Below are 14,633 nucleotides of genomic sequence, written 5' to 3' on the forward strand. Positions count from 1 at the left end.
GCTCTGCGGAACCCGGTAGCATCTAGATCTATTTCGGTGCATAACCCTCGGACTTCATTTCCCATCGGCCCGCGCGGCAAGCGCCGGAAGGCCGCCCCGCCCCTCATTGTGCGGCTCCTACTAAACGGAAGGGGCCGGGAGAGGCCGCGTTCAGTCGGATCCGGGCAGCAGCTGCGGCGGCTCAGGTCTCCAGTAGCTCTTTCTGTCTCCCTTTCGTTTCCGGAAACATGGTGAGCACTAGGCCACTGCGTCCGAGAGAAGCGGGTTCGCGATCCGTCACTTGCGGGCCGGGCGGGGAGGGGGCGGCAGAGAAGCGTTCTTGGTATCCCATCCCCCAGCGCCCCGAGCGAGATTAAGGGTCTCATTGAAGGGCAGGCCGCGCGTGCGCGCCTCCGGGCGCTGGGAAGGGCCGATTCGGACGTCGCTCGCGCGCCCCCTGGCTCCGCTCCCCTCCCCCATTCTGCTTTTGCGCCAGCGCGGTCACTGGCCGTGGGGGAGGGGTCCAGTGTGCGGGGCCTCGGGCAACGCTCGCTGTTCTCGATGGCGCGCGCTGGACCAGAGCACGCGGCATCCTAACCCTGGCCCGGGGCCGCTAGGGAAAAGCGCGCGAGGTGTCGGCGCGCGCCCCACCCAAGGGCTGTTCCCTTCCCCGCATCCTCCCTCTGCGGCTAGGTTCGTCTCTACAGCAGGTGGCAGGGATTCCGCCGTCTGGGAGGGGCGGGGGCGGCCGCGGCGAGCCTCTGGGAGATGCTGAGGCATCGGGGAACCTGATTGAGACTCTGGTTCCGGAGCCTCCTTGCAACACGGCTTACGGAGTGGGTCCTGTACAGACCATCGCTCCACTTCTAGAAAGAGCGATTACACACTCCCTTCTCTATTCACTGTACTTCGGGCTAGAGCTAGAACAGCGCGTGCGCACATGCTTGGGCCCTGCCATCTGGGCTGCTGTTCTAGCCGAGCTAGGCCTTTTGCTGCTCTGCCGGATGGGGCCGAGGGTGGAGCCGCGTTTAGGGAAGTGACCGAGGCGGGTACCGCCCGGAAGCCACCCAGCTTTTATGTTTAGCCCGAGGGCATGGAAAACTGTTGATTGGAGTGACTGGCCGAAGCTACCTCTCCCGCTGACTGCGTTTACGCCTATTCCTAAAGGCGATTCTTAGGCGCTGAGACATCTGAGGTCCCACTGCCTTGCTGCCTCTGGGCTACGAGTGTCTCTTGGGGAGGCCCTGAACCTAGTCCAATCTTTCTCCGCCTACTCCGGAAGCGGGTGAATCACGTGGCTAGCTTCCTCTGCAGTTCCATAGTGGTGGTGGGGAGGGTTGGTTGTAGGTTCCTGATTGGGTCGTCCCCCAGGGCCGTACAAAGCAGAAAGTTTTCGACGATTGGGGGCACCACAGTTTGACCTATTAATTTGTCAGTCTTTTTTTTTTTTTTTTTAAGAACTCTCACCATTCTTGGATGACAGGGAGTTGTCCAGCAGGGCCTTAAATTAAGGGTTGTAATTCTTGTGTTTGGGAGATCTCGGCAGGAAAGAGTGTCATTTTTAAAATGACTGCATTTGTAATGAGCTTAATGAACTGCTGAGCAGCTGTTGGTGTCTTTGTGAATTTCTGATGTTCTGAATCTCTTTCCTGGAGATGAGACTATGGCCCAGGAGTTTGGTCTTTTGTATCTACCCTATGTTGGCATTTTAATCAGTATCTTTCAGGTTCTTTAAACCTGGTGTTCACAACTCAACAAAAGTTTTTGTTTTCTTTTTGGGTTTGTTTGTTTGTTTGTTTGTTTTTCGAGACAGGGTTTCTTTGTATAGCCCTGGCTGTCCTGGAAATCACTCTGTAGACCAGGCTGGCCTTGAACTCAGAAATCTGCCTGCCTCTGCCTCCCGAGTGCTGGGATCAAAGGCCTGGGCCACCACTGCCTGGCTGGGCTTTTTTTAGAGACAGGATTTCTCTGCGTTGCCCCTGCTGTCCTGGAACTCATTCTATAGATCTAAGACTGGCTTCCGACTCAGAGAAAGGCGTGTTCTACCACTCTTGGCCAGGTCTTTTAATAAGTACTGTTGTCACATTTATGGGGATGTTGGACTAGATAATTGGATCTCTCCCTTGCAGGAGGTTTGTTCTAACTAGTTCTTAGATGATGGATTGGATAGGAAAAAAAAGTCTGTCATCTGCAGTGACATCACTAATCTGTGGGGCTGAGAAGTATACGTTTGTTATTCTAACTGAGGTTCCCTGTAACTGCAAAGAATACCCCAAAATCCTTTCCCTTACAAGGCATATTATTTGATCCCTCAGGCCTCTGGTGTGGCTGTCTCTGATGGTGTCATCAAGGTGTTCAATGACATGAAAGTTCGCAAGTCTTCAACACCTGAAGAAGTGAAGAAACGCAAGAAGGCGGTGCTCTTTTGCCTGAGTGAGGACAAGAAGAACATCATCCTGGAGGAGGGCAAGGAGATCCTGGTAGGAGATGTAGGGCAGACTGTAGACGACCCCTATACCACTTTTGTCAAGATGCTACCAGACAAGGACTGCCGCTATGCACTCTATGATGCGACTTACGAGACCAAGGAGAGCAAGAAGGAGGACCTGGTGTTCATCTTCTGGTGAGCTCCGTATTCAGGCTCTTCTGCCTGCCTCTGGTTCCCTTTCTCAGAGCTTAATAGAAATCATTCCAGGTGTGTGTGTGGGGGGGTGTCACACTTCCAGTGAGGAGCTAGGCGTGGTGGTACCCACACCGTTAGTCCCAGCTTGAGGGAGGCAAAGGCAGGCAGATGCCTGTGAGTTCGAGGCTAACCTAGTCTACAGAAAGACCCTGTGTTTCGAAAACAAAAGCCAGTGAGGAGGTCAGGAAAAGAAAATCCCTGCTCTTAGAGTATCCTAAAGGTTTCCTTTCTTGAGTTATCTATTCCCCGGACATAGCTGCAGCCTTTTCCTTGCTTTGTCTTCAGGGCCCCCGAGAATGCACCCCTTAAGAGCAAAATGATCTATGCCAGCTCCAAGGATGCCATCAAGAAGAAGCTGACAGGTAAGGATTCCTTTTTATGCACTTCTCAAAAGTCATGGTTGCAGTCTGGGCTACCTTCCTCCTCTCATCTGCTCTGATGGCTCCTTCCCAGATAGAACCCCGCCCTGCCCCAGTGCCTCCTGCTCACTGCTCTTTCTTTCACCCTGTAGGAATCAAGCATGAATTACAAGCTAACTGCTACGAGGAGGTCAAGGACCGCTGCACCCTGGCAGAGAAACTAGGTGGCAGCGCCGTTATTTCCCTGGAGGGCAAGCCTTTGTGAGCCACCTCCAGCCCCTGCCTGGAACATCTAGCAGCCCCAGACCTGCTCTTGGGTGTTGCAGGCTGCCCCTTTCCTGCCAGACCGAGGGGCTGGGGGGATCCCAGCAGGGGGAGGGCTATCCCTTCACCCCAGTTGCCAAACGTCCCTCCCACCCCCTGGACCGTCCTTCTCCCTCCATCCCTGACGGTTCTGGCCTTCCCAAACTGCTTTTGATCTTCTGATTCCTCTTGGGTTGAAGCAGACCAAGTCCCGTCCAAGGCACCCAGTTTGGGGGGGAGCCTGTTTTTTTTTTTTGTTTGTTTGTTTTGTTTTTTTAACGACACCCCTACTCCTTATCCCTCTCCATCCCATGCTGCCAACTTCTAACCACAATAGTGACTCTGTGCTTGTCTGTTTAGTTCTGTGTGTAAATGAAATGTGGAAATGACCCTCCCTGCGCCAGCTGGCTGCCCTCCCCTTTCCCTTGATCTTGGCCACTCCTGGAAGCAGGACCAGTAAGGGACCTTCAATTTAAAAACAAAAAAAAAACAAAAACCAATAAAAAGGCTAATTAACAATGTGGCTTTTGGGTTTGGGATTTTGGGGACCCTGTGATGGGAGATGGATTGGTGGTTTTCCTGTGCTTCACCCCTAGTTCAGCCCCCAGTAAGCGGCATCTCCTTTTTGAGTTGGGGTGCCACTGTTAGTTCCAAGGTAGTTGAATGGGACAGTTGGGCTCAGAGTCTGTCACACCTGAAACTTCTTACGAATGGACAATGAGGGCTAAATACAGTTTACTCGGGTGACACTGCTTTTTAAGGTTCTCCAGCTCTCCCTCTCTTCCCGCTGGGGCGGTTGGCTCACCCCACTGCCAGGTTCAGAGGTGCTATGAGCAGCTAAGTTGAGCCTTTGGCCTCCTGTACTGTGACTGGAGTCCATTCAGGGTGGAGTCTAGGACTTCAGACCCAGGTTTCTGGAGCCCCACTTACTGTTACCCCAGCTAAAGCCTGAGCCTTTTGACATAAGTGGATTCTGGCCTGAGGGCAGGAGAAGCTTGCCCTAGGGCAGGTGAGCTGGTCTTAGCTGTCCCCGAGTCTGGGAGGGTTGCAGGAAGGGGCTGTTCTGTTTTGATAGCAAGGGTAGAGGGAATTTTTTTTTTTTTTTTTTTTAGCAACAGGGTTTCTAAGTAGATCAGGCTGTGCTTGAACTCAGATCAGCTTGTCTCTGCCTCCTGAGTGCCGGGGTTAAAGGTGCTCATTAAAGAAATACTTTAATGTTATTTAAATCTGTAACGGTTTTTTTTTTCTTTTCTTTTTGCTTTGATTTCTTTTTTGTTTTTTTGAGACAGGGTTTCTCTGTATGGCCCTGACTGTCCTGGAACTCACTTTATAGACCAGGCTGGCCTTGAACTCAGAAACCCATCTGCCTCTGCCTCCCAAGTGCTGGGATTAAAGGCATGCACCACCACGCCCGGCTTTGCTTTGATTTCTTATAAAGCCCCATTAAAGCTGGCCCATTATGTTTGCTGTAAGAGAAGAAAGACACAGGAAGAACACTTGTTTTTCTGTGGTGCGGGGCATTGACCCCAGGGCTTTATGCACGGTAGGCAAGCAGTCCACTTAGCTGTATGGACAGATTGGGAGATTGTGTTCTTAAAAGAACTGAGGGTGATGTAAATCCCAGAGGCACGGGCCTGTCTCCACTTACTGAGGACTTGTGTGGTCTCCATGTTTTGTGGAAAGTAAAGGCAAGTCAACGCCAAGTAATAAACGGCTTATTTGTGAGCAGCAGGTGGGGATGTCTTCAAAAGTCAGTGGCTGGCTGGAGGTGTGGAGCTTTGACAGCCTGCTGTAGAGAGGGCTAGGGTCCCTAGAACTCTGCTTACCTGTGGCGCCCCATGCTTCCCTATCAAGGTCAGCTGCCTTTGGGCCTGGGTTTGCCCAAGGAAGAGTAAGGGTGTGGCAAGTGGCCACCATGGTAGGAGTGGAGAGTGTCTCTATAGGGAGAAGGCAGGAGACAGGACAGTGTCATTGAAGCGTCTGGTTTCACTAAGGTTCTCCCTTAAGGGCAACAAGGGTGTTCTGGAGAAGCAGGGTGCTGGCCTGCAGGAGAAAACAACCTCAGTTCTCTGAGGCTGGTACTATGGTATCCGTTCCTCAGCCTTCAGGCTCCCCTCCCACCACCCGAGGAAGAGAAGGGCAAAAAAAAAACAAAAAAACATGCCTCAGAAGAGCATTACCTTGACCCTGGGCTTGGCTGTAGACTGCTGCCCCCTCATCACTGGGAGCAGCAGAGGAGCTCATGGTGGAAAGGGCAGTGAGTACTCACCTTGGCATGCTTGAGCTCCAGTTCTGCCAGCTCAATGAGATTCTTACGGAAAGACAAGACCCGGCGAGACTTGAAGTCCATGAGCTCTGGGGAGAAGAGCGCAAAGGAGTAAGGACAGAGGGTGGATGTTGACCGCAGGGTGATGCCAGCCTTCAGGGCTCACCTTGTTTGGCAGAGTCAGAGAGGCGCTCGAAGCGCTGGCAGCACAGCTGTTGGTGGCTCTCTGCTGGCTGTACTTCTCGGTTCCTAGTCCGAGCTTTGTCCAGTGCCTTGTTAGCATTCTCGTAGTCAGCCAGTGCCCGAAGCCTCCGGTACAACAGGTCCTAAGGCAAGATGGCTGTTGTCATGGATGTTGCTGCCGGCCCTCCACATGGCCTTCATCACTCAGAGTCCCCAGGCCACCTCTCACCTTGGCTGCCTGTGAGTCTCGCATGTAATATCTCAGCATGTCAGACAGCTTCAGGTCCTCATCAGAGGCTACCCGGCCTTGCAGCTTCTGTATCAGGAAGGTGAGACTGGGAAGGGGGCTTGAAAAAGGGAACCTAAAGGGCTGGTGGTCTCTCCTTTACATACCCAGGAGACAACTCTTTTTTTTTTTTTTTTTTTTTTCTCTCTTGAGACAGGGTTTCTCTGTGTAGCCCTGGCTGTCCTGGAACTCACTCGGTAGAGCAGGCTGGCCTCGAACTCAGAAATCCACCTGCCTCTGCCTCCCAAGTGCTGGGATTAAAGGCGTGCGCCACCACGCCCAGTGACAACTTCTTAATAACAATTACACATCAGGCTCAGAGTTTCAGAAGGCAGGCCAGGGAAGTGGGTGCATGTGTGCGAGCCTAGAGAACTGTACAGTAGGGTGCATAAGCGAAGCAGAGTAGGGTGCCTATAATCAGATCTCGAAAGGCCTAAAGGGCAGGCTAAGGGTTTTGTATCTCGGTAGGTGTTGGTGTGGACAAGGCCCCTGTAGGCCCTTGAGCGCACATTTCTTAGAGATTGGCATACTCCATAGACTTCTTTGTGAAGTTTGGGAGGGATGTATGCATTTCTACAGAATGTTGGTGGCTCAGATCAGTGTCCCAGAGGTGTATGGCATACCCCTGTGCCTTGCTCCTGCTCCCAGCCCTCACCAGTCTCATACACTCACTTAGAATGGCATGCACTTTCCATGTCTCTGTAAGCCAGTCTAGAATGGGCACCACCATGCGCACCTATAGCAGCGCTACGGAAGACCTGAGTGCAGAAGGCGGTACTCACTCTCAGCCGTTCAAAGAGCTCTGCCAGCTTCAGGAAGCTCCTGGAATGTGGAGGGCAGCGGTCTGGGGGCAGCTCAAGGCCTCCCTCCCCTCAAGCCCTCCTGAGGATCCTTTCTCCCCTAACTCCTTCAGAAACTTATGCACAACCAACCCCCATCCTGGCTTTCTATGGCGTGTACACCCCTTGTGAGTACACACACTGTTACAGGCACGGGGTGTGAATCCTCACCTCTTGAGTTGGTTGACTTCCTGGGTTCCGAGACTGCTCAGTGCAGCAGAGACAGGGATATAGTTGTCTGCCAGGCCTGCCGGAGAGCAACCTTAATTAGAGTCCCTAAATCTGCCCGCCGAGTCCCACCCATGGTGTAGACCCTCAGCCCTCGTACACTTGTGGGAGTGCATAACACGGTCGGCCCTCTGGCAGGTGTCTCGGATTCGGGTGTGGTATTCTACTAGGAAGGTCCTTTCATGCTCAAAGAAGTCATCTACCTCCTAAGGGTTGGAAACAGAACACTTTATCCAGGCACCAGGAGCAGGGCAGTTCCAGCACCCTGGTGGCCTACTCCATTCATGGGTCTCCTCCCACAGCCAGAGGGTCACCTTGAGCCCAGATATGCCGGTGATGAGGACTTCGTCTGCAGACCTGACGATGCTCCTCAGGAGCCCTCCCAAGACCTCTTTCCTGTTCTTCTCTCGAACACTCAGCTGAGCACACGGGAGGGTGAGATGCTTGGGTGGAGCCCACACCAGAGGCAAACCAGGTGACATCATCAGGCGTGATTCCCCCACCCTGGTTTCAGATCCCACCATGCTCAATCAGCTTACATCCTGACTGTATTCCAAGAAGACGGAGAAGTTGTGGTCCCGACGCAGGGTGGGATGGGCTGCCAGGCGCTGCAGGAAGACTTCATGCATCGCAACAGTCTTCTTAAAGATGGCCAAGTACTCCCTGTAGGAGCATGGACAGCTTGACCTCCACACTGGGCTCCATCATAATTCCCCCTCAACAGACCTGGGGCCAGAGGTCAAGGTCTCAGGACATCTTTCCTAGTTGGGGAAGAAAACCTGGAGAGATGGGGAGGTGGGGGGTGGGTACTCACGCTTCTAGCTCCTGCTTCATCTTGGAGAATTCTTCCCGGGTGATGGAGCTGTTGCCCTCACCCAACTTCTGCAGCTTTTCCCTTGAAGCCTCAAAGTCTGGCCTGGGAGGAGCTGGGGGAATCTGCTTAAAGGAGGATGGATTGCCAAGGGGCCGTCACAGCCTTCCGTCCTCACTCATGTTCCCAACCTCCCAGCCCAGCCCAGTCCCTCCTCACAATGAGGCCAGCGTACTCTTCGTTTTCCACATAGGTGTCATGTAGCCAGATGAACTCTTCGTGCTGCCGAACCACTGAGAACTCAGGCTGGGCAAAGTGAGGGAGGCCACTCTGGAAGCCCAGAGACCTGCATGAGATCCCATCTTTCCCAAAGCTGCCTTCACCAAACCTACTAAGCATCCACTTTCGGCATTCCCATCCTGAACCCCACTAGAGACAACCAGCACTCAGGGACGTTACTTTCTTTTCTTCTTTTCTTTTTTTAAAGATTTATTTATTTATTATTTATTTATTATATCTAAGTACACTGTAGCTGTCTTCAGACACACCAGAAGAGGCTGTCAGATCTCTGAGCCACCATGTGGTTGCTGGGATTTGAACTCAGGACCTTTGGAAGAGCAGTCAGTGCTCTTAACCCCTAAGCCATCTCTCCAGCCCGGGACGATGCTTTCTAAGGGGCTAAAGGTTGTGCTGGCTCTGTTTCCAACCCCAGGCCAGCTGTCCACCTCCTGACCAGCAAGAAGCCACCTTACCTTGGTTTGAACAGTGAACTTCACCTTGTCCCGCTCACTCACTGCATCAGAAATCTCCACCTGTAAGGGACTGTCCCCCTGCAGATCCACCGACATGGAGGAAGGCTGGGGAGCAGGGAGGGCAAGCTGGTTGGTTGGCTGTGGCCTCTGTCTTGCCCCTCTCTGAGTGCCCTGTTCAGGGTGTACCATTACTAACCAAAGCATCCCCAGCTCCCATCCTCAGGCAGGCGGAGCGCCTTCACAGTCTCTACTTCTGTCATGTATAAGAGCTGCTTCATTATAAGCCCTTCATGGGTTTAAATTGTCTTAAGCCTGGCTTGATGTCTCATGCCCATAATCACAGCATTTAGGAAGCTGAAGCAGGAGGATTGGAGGATTGCTGTAGGCAGGCTGGGTTAAATAGTGAATTCTGATCTAGACTGGGCTACAGAGTAAGATCCTGTCTCAAGCAAAATAGAACAGCCAAGGTAGAGCTCTAGGTAAGAGGCCCAAGAGTTCAAGGCTAGCAACTGTCGAGGCCACAGGAGGGCAAGGCATGGTTTTCAACCATTGCTAACCACTGAGCAATATTTTATGCTTTTATCAGGATTTTTTTTTTTTTTTAAACAGCATCTTATTACATAGGTCTGACTGGCCTGGAACTTGATATATTGATCAGGATAGGCTTCTTTCTGTCCTAGTAGTCCTTCTGTGTTGGCCTTTGTATCAGGATTACAGGCAAGGAGCCACTGTGCCTGGCTTCCCATATTATTATTGTTATTACTGTCATCATCATCATCTGACACTTGGAAAGCAAGTGTTCTCTGCCATGAGCAAAGCCAGCCCTAGTTACTTTATTATTTTATTTATGAGACAGAATGTGTCTGTGTAGACCCCCTGGCTGCCCGGAACTCTCTCTGTAGATCGGGCTGGCTTCAAACTCAAAGAGACATGCCTTCCTCTGCCTCCCCAGCGCTGGGATTAAAAGTGTACATGACTACACCTGGCTCTACTTATTTTATAAGTTATTACAATATCTTGCTGTGGTTTGAATATGCTTGGCCCAGGGAGTGGCACTATTAAGAGTGCCACAGCCTTGTTGGAGGAAGTGTGTCACTGTGGGGATGGGTTTTGAGACCCTACTCCTAGCTGCCTGGAAAATGGTGGTCTGTTTCTGGCTTTCTTTGGATGAAGATGTAGAACTCTCAGCTCCTCCTGCACCATGCCTGCCTGGACACTGCCATGCTCTCACTTGGATGATAATGGACGGAATCTCAGAACTTGTAAGCCAGTCCCAATGAAATGTTGTCCTTATAAGAGTTGCCTTGGTCATGGTGTCTCTTCTCAGCAGTGGAAACCCTAAGACGCTTGCTAAATTTGCCTTTAGTTTTTAGACTCTTCTAGGTTTACTACTTATATAATCCTATAACTTACATTTTACTCTTTCTTTCCAGCCTTTATGTCTTTGTTTCCTGCTTCTGACTTACTGGCCCTCTATGACTGCATAAGGGACAGATACGGTGATAAAGGAAATCCTTGACTGTTTATGATCATAGACAATGACTTTCCAGCTGGGTGTGGCAATGCAAACCATCACTCCGGAGGGAGGTGTGGGCAGGAAGATCAAGACTTCAAGCCCATAATTACTTCAAAAGATTGCAGGGAGAGTTCAAGGCCAGATTTGACTATTGTAGTCAGTTCAAGGCCAGTGTGACCCACATGAAACTGACTCACTAAAAGAAGAGAGCTGGAGGGTTGTGAGACAGCTCAGCTGGCAGTGTCACCTGCCACCAGCCAGGATGAATCCAGTGTGACCTCCAGGACCTATATGGTAGAAGCCAAGAATTGTGTCCCTCCAATTTATTCTGACCTCCACATATTTGTCATGGCACAATCACCCCCACATTTTAAGAAAGTGCAACTAAGAGGAAAATAGAGGCTGAAGAGAAGGGTCAGTGGTCAAGAGCACTAATTGACATGGGGTCACTCCTCAGCATCCATATGCTTACAACCATCTATAACTCCAATCCCAAGGATCTGACACCCTCTTCTGACCTCCCGAGGGCACCAGACAGGCACATAATACACATAACCCCATGAAAGCAAAATACTCAAAAATAAAATAAAATAACAAAAAACAAAGTTTAAAGATAAAACATGTTTTCAAAACTCAATGCTGGGGCCTAGTAAGAAGGCTCAGCATTTGTTGTGAAAGCTCAATGGGATGACTTAAAGGGGGAAAGAAAAATAACTACAAAGCTGTCTTCTGATCAGTGTGCTATGGCACTCACAGGCACATGCACACACACATGCACAGTCAAACTCACACAAACACATATACTCCCTCTCTCTCCCTCTCTGTCTCTGTCTGTCTGTCTGTCTGTCTGTCTGTCTGTCTGTCTGTCTGTCTCTCTCTCTCTCTCACACACACACACACACACACACACACACACACCACATTTAAAAAAAACAAAGTTCAAACAGGTGTTTTTACATGCCTTTTATATTAATGAAGCTCCTTAGAGGACTGCTGATTTTTATCACATTTCTCTCCTTTTTTCAGGATAATTATGTGGGTTTTCCTGTTATTCTGCTTTAAAACTTTTATTTAGACGTTCACGAGACGACTCAGGAGTTAAGAGAAGATCTCATCCAGAGGTCTGGGGTTCAACCCCACAGGTTACAACCATCTGGAACCCTAGCCCCATGAGATCCTATGTCTTCTGCACCAGATGTGAACATTGTACAGACATACTTGCAGACAAAGCACCCATAGGCATAAAAAAATGAGAACTGGGGTTCCAGCATCTAACAATTAACTGACTGTAATCAAGTTCCAGGAAACCTACCCTCTTCTGGCCTCTGAAGGTACCTGCACTCATATACATTTACCCACACACAAATGCAGAGTTTAAAAATTAAATATTTAAAATAAAATGATCTGTTATTATTTGGTTTTGTGAGACAGGGTATTGGCATGTAGCCCAGACTGACCCAAAGATAGATATAGTTCAGGCTAGCTTCCATCCTTAATTAATTTTCCTTTTTCTGCTTCCAGAGTGCTGGGATTACAGGTATGCCCTTACCTTGCCTGGCTTCTCTCAGCGCTCAGGAGGGGAAGATAAGAAGTTTGAGACAAGCCTGAGTTACACGAGCTTCTTGTTTAAAAATAACTAAAAACCCCAGGCGGTGGTGGTACACACCTTTATTCCCAGCACTGGGGAAGTGGAGGCAGGCCAATTTCTGTGAGTTCAAGGTCAGCCTGGTCTACAGAGTAAGTTCCAGGACACAGAGAAACCCACAAGTAAAGACAAAACCAAACCAAACCAAACTCAGCAGATGACATGACTCAGTGGGTGTGGGTGCTGGCCACCACGTCAGAACAGATTCTCACTTCACACACAACGGCAGGGGAAATGAGCTCCCGTAACCGCTGCATGTACATGACACACATGTGCATTTATGTACATCACGCACGCACAATATTTCTAAATAAATAAAAACACAATTCTTGGGGCTGGTGAGATGGCTCAGTGGGTAAGAGCACCCGACTGCTCTTCCAAAGGTCCGGAGTTCAAATCCCAGCAACCACATGGTGGCTCATAACCATCTGTAACAAGATCTGACTCCCTCTTCTGGAGTGTCTGAAGACAGCTACAGTGTACTTACATATAATAAATAAATAAATAAATAAATAAATCTTTAAAAAAAAACAAACCACAATTCTTTTACTTTTGTTTTCATTTATTTATTTTTTCTGAGACAGGGTTTCTCTGTGTAGCCCAGGCAGTCCTGGAACTCACTCTGGAGACCATGCTGGCCTCGAACTCAGAGATTCACCTGCCACCTGACCCAGTTCAATATTATAGAGTATCACAATTCCAAAAGAAAAAATAAACTGAAACACATCTTAAAGGTAATACATTTTAATTGTTGTGGAAATATGCTCCTTCCACACCCATCTTCCCTACATTTCTAGCTTATACTTGTGAATCCCGAACATTTACTTCAAGAGGTTGGGGCTGTGGCTCAGGGTTAACCCTACGCTGCTCATCCATCAAGGCTTCACAGTATTGAGTGGGCCAGTGCTTGGGATCTTGATTGTGGATTTTGGCTACAAACATAAGGACTTTCATCTTGCTGGTTTCCAGATTTGCTCGCGGACCCCACTGGAGCTCACAATCCACAGGATCTGTGTGGGGTATCGGACGGTACTCCAGGTAACGCTGTCTCACGAAGTCTTCAGTAATGAGTTTCTTCGGATCGCCGAAAACTGAATGCTTCTTAGTGGGGTACACCCCCAAACGACGTAGAAAAACCCAGACATCATTTTCTGGGATGCTGTGGCCATTCATAAAGATGAGCCCTAAAATAATCATCAGGAGGCCGGTGGTGGGCGTTCTCTGGCAGCCTCTCAGTTCACCATCCATGTGCACTGGCTCCAGGGCGTTGATGAGGATGTAGGCGTTGCTCTTGGGGTCGAGTTCCACCAGCTTGTACCCGAACACGTAGTGGAGCCGTTCTGCAGCCAGTTTAAGCAGTTCTGGGAAGATGTTTTTGTAGTCTTGGACGACATGTTTCATGATCCCTGACCGCTTGATGGGAATCTTCCTCTGGTCCTTAATCAGCAAGAACTGCACCAGCTCTGCCACCTTAAGCTCCAGCTGCTTCTGGGTACAGAGCTCCGGAGCGGAGGTGACCTGGGCCTGACCAAAGTTTGGTGTTGGGGCGCCTGGGGTGTCCTGCGAGGCATCGGGGTGTCCAGACGCTCTCGGGATCTCTCCAGAGACACCCGGGCAGCAGTCGCTGCTGCTCCATAGCTGGGCACCAGGGTGGCTCCTGCTCCTCGGTATTTGCAACATGTGACCAGGAGGAGAGACACTCCTATAACCGGCCACACCGGACAACTAGGGATCTTCTGCACGGGGTGCCCGCGCGGGGAGGGGAGCGGGGGCAGAGGAGGGAAGTGTGGGGCGCGGGGACAAACCGTGCTTCCTAGTTGGATTTGTGCTGGATCTTCTTAGCTAGTTTCAAATGCCTAGCACCTTGCATTCCCGGAAGATTGTCTCGCAAGCTTCCATCCTGACAGAATTACCATTCCAGCATATTATTTTACTAATTTAACTTGATCATATTTTATGGTTTGTGGCCTGGCTTGTCCTCCTCTTTTCTCTTGCAGTGCTGCAGATGGAACCCAAACCGCACCCCCACCCCCTGCCGAGGCACGGGCTAGCAAGGCTTGGTTTTATAAGGGCAACAGAGGACAACTTGGAGGGAGTCGGTTCCCACCCTCCACCAAGTGGAATGGGTGATTTGAACTCAAGTCATCCTATTGGCACCACTGAGCCAAACTGGCTGCCCTGTCTTATTCTCTGGAGTGTCTGGTACTGGTATGAACCATCCATCACACCTGGCCTCTTTTCCCTTAATGTTTTTGATAATTTGGGGGGTAAGGTGATAAAACATATGTAAGTTTTTGGTTTTGTTCATTGGAGATGATACCCATGTAGCTGATGATACCCTCAGACTCTTCATGTCACCTCCATCTGCCAAGTGTTACCAAACATCGCCAAATTCACATAACTTAGTATGTCCCGTTTGAGGGCCAACAAGATGGCTCAGTAGGTAAAAGCACTCGTTGGACAAACTTGGTGACCTGAGATTGCTTTCTGGAATTCACTGGGGGAAGAGGGAACAGAACCCCAAAGGACATCCCCTGATCTCCACACATCTCCCATGGCAGGTGTTCTCTATTTCTCAACCCCCACAGTAATATGTAAAACAAAAACTAAAAACAGGAGCTGGAGGGATGGCTCAGTGGTTAGGAGCATGGACTGTTCTTCTAGAGGACGCATAACCACTTGTAACTCCAGCTCCAAGGATTCCGGGCCTCAGGAGCACCTGAACTCTTGTGTACATATGCACACACACACACACACACACACACACACACACACACACACAC

The 14,633-nt window shown here is 50.2% G+C and overlaps 3 protein-coding genes across 4 annotated transcripts in view; 1 reads left to right on the forward strand and 2 right to left on the reverse strand.

The window, feature by feature from the left end:
• Positions 1-87: 87 nt before the first annotated feature.
• On the forward strand, positions 88-3,843 carry Cfl1 (cofilin 1). The gene is made up of 4 exons (XM_021197663.2): positions 88-230; positions 2,295-2,602; positions 2,948-3,024; positions 3,174-3,843. Exons 1-4 carry the CDS (start codon positions 228-230, stop codon positions 3,284-3,286), a joined length of 501 nt encoding a protein of 166 aa, XP_021053322.1. The 5' UTR covers positions 88-227; the 3' UTR covers positions 3,287-3,843.
• Positions 3,844-4,690: 847 nt separating this feature from the next.
• Positions 4,691-14,633, reverse strand: part of Snx32 (sorting nexin 32) — a 15,775-nt gene continuing 5,832 nt past the window's right edge. Inside the window, exons 2-13 of one of the 2 annotated variants that reach the window (XM_021204671.2) lie at positions 8,690-8,794; positions 8,157-8,267; positions 7,941-8,062; positions 7,666-7,789; positions 7,441-7,545; positions 7,227-7,332; positions 7,070-7,145; positions 6,842-6,881; positions 6,003-6,089; positions 5,757-5,916; positions 5,594-5,679; positions 5,027-5,367 (exon numbers count right to left, since the gene is read on the reverse strand). In XM_021204671.2, the coding sequence (XP_021060330.1) occupies positions 5,314-5,367; positions 5,594-5,679; positions 5,757-5,916; positions 6,003-6,089; positions 6,842-6,881; positions 7,070-7,145; positions 7,227-7,332; positions 7,441-7,545; positions 7,666-7,789; positions 7,941-8,062; positions 8,157-8,267; positions 8,690-8,794 (1,176 nt within the window). In that variant the 3' untranslated portion in view covers positions 5,027-5,313. Of the gene's footprint in view, positions 5,368-5,593; positions 5,680-5,756; positions 5,917-6,002; positions 6,090-6,841; positions 6,882-7,069; positions 7,146-7,226; positions 7,333-7,440; positions 7,546-7,665; positions 7,790-7,940; positions 8,063-8,156; positions 8,268-8,689; positions 8,795-14,633 lie in introns of both variants that reach the window. The other variant, XM_029540168.1, reaches the window with a different exon arrangement.
• Positions 12,579-13,699, reverse strand: LOC110326333 (non-structural maintenance of chromosomes element 3 homolog). Its single transcript, XM_021204684.2, has one exon. It carries the CDS (start codon positions 13,528-13,530, stop codon positions 12,649-12,651), a length of 882 nt encoding a protein of 293 aa, XP_021060343.1. The 5' UTR covers positions 13,531-13,699; the 3' UTR covers positions 12,579-12,648.

The sequence above is a fragment of the Mus pahari genome, chromosome 1, assembly GCF_900095145.1.
Source record: "Mus pahari chromosome 1, PAHARI_EIJ_v1.1, whole genome shotgun sequence".
Lineage (NCBI taxonomy): Eukaryota > Metazoa > Chordata > Mammalia > Rodentia > Muridae > Mus > Mus pahari.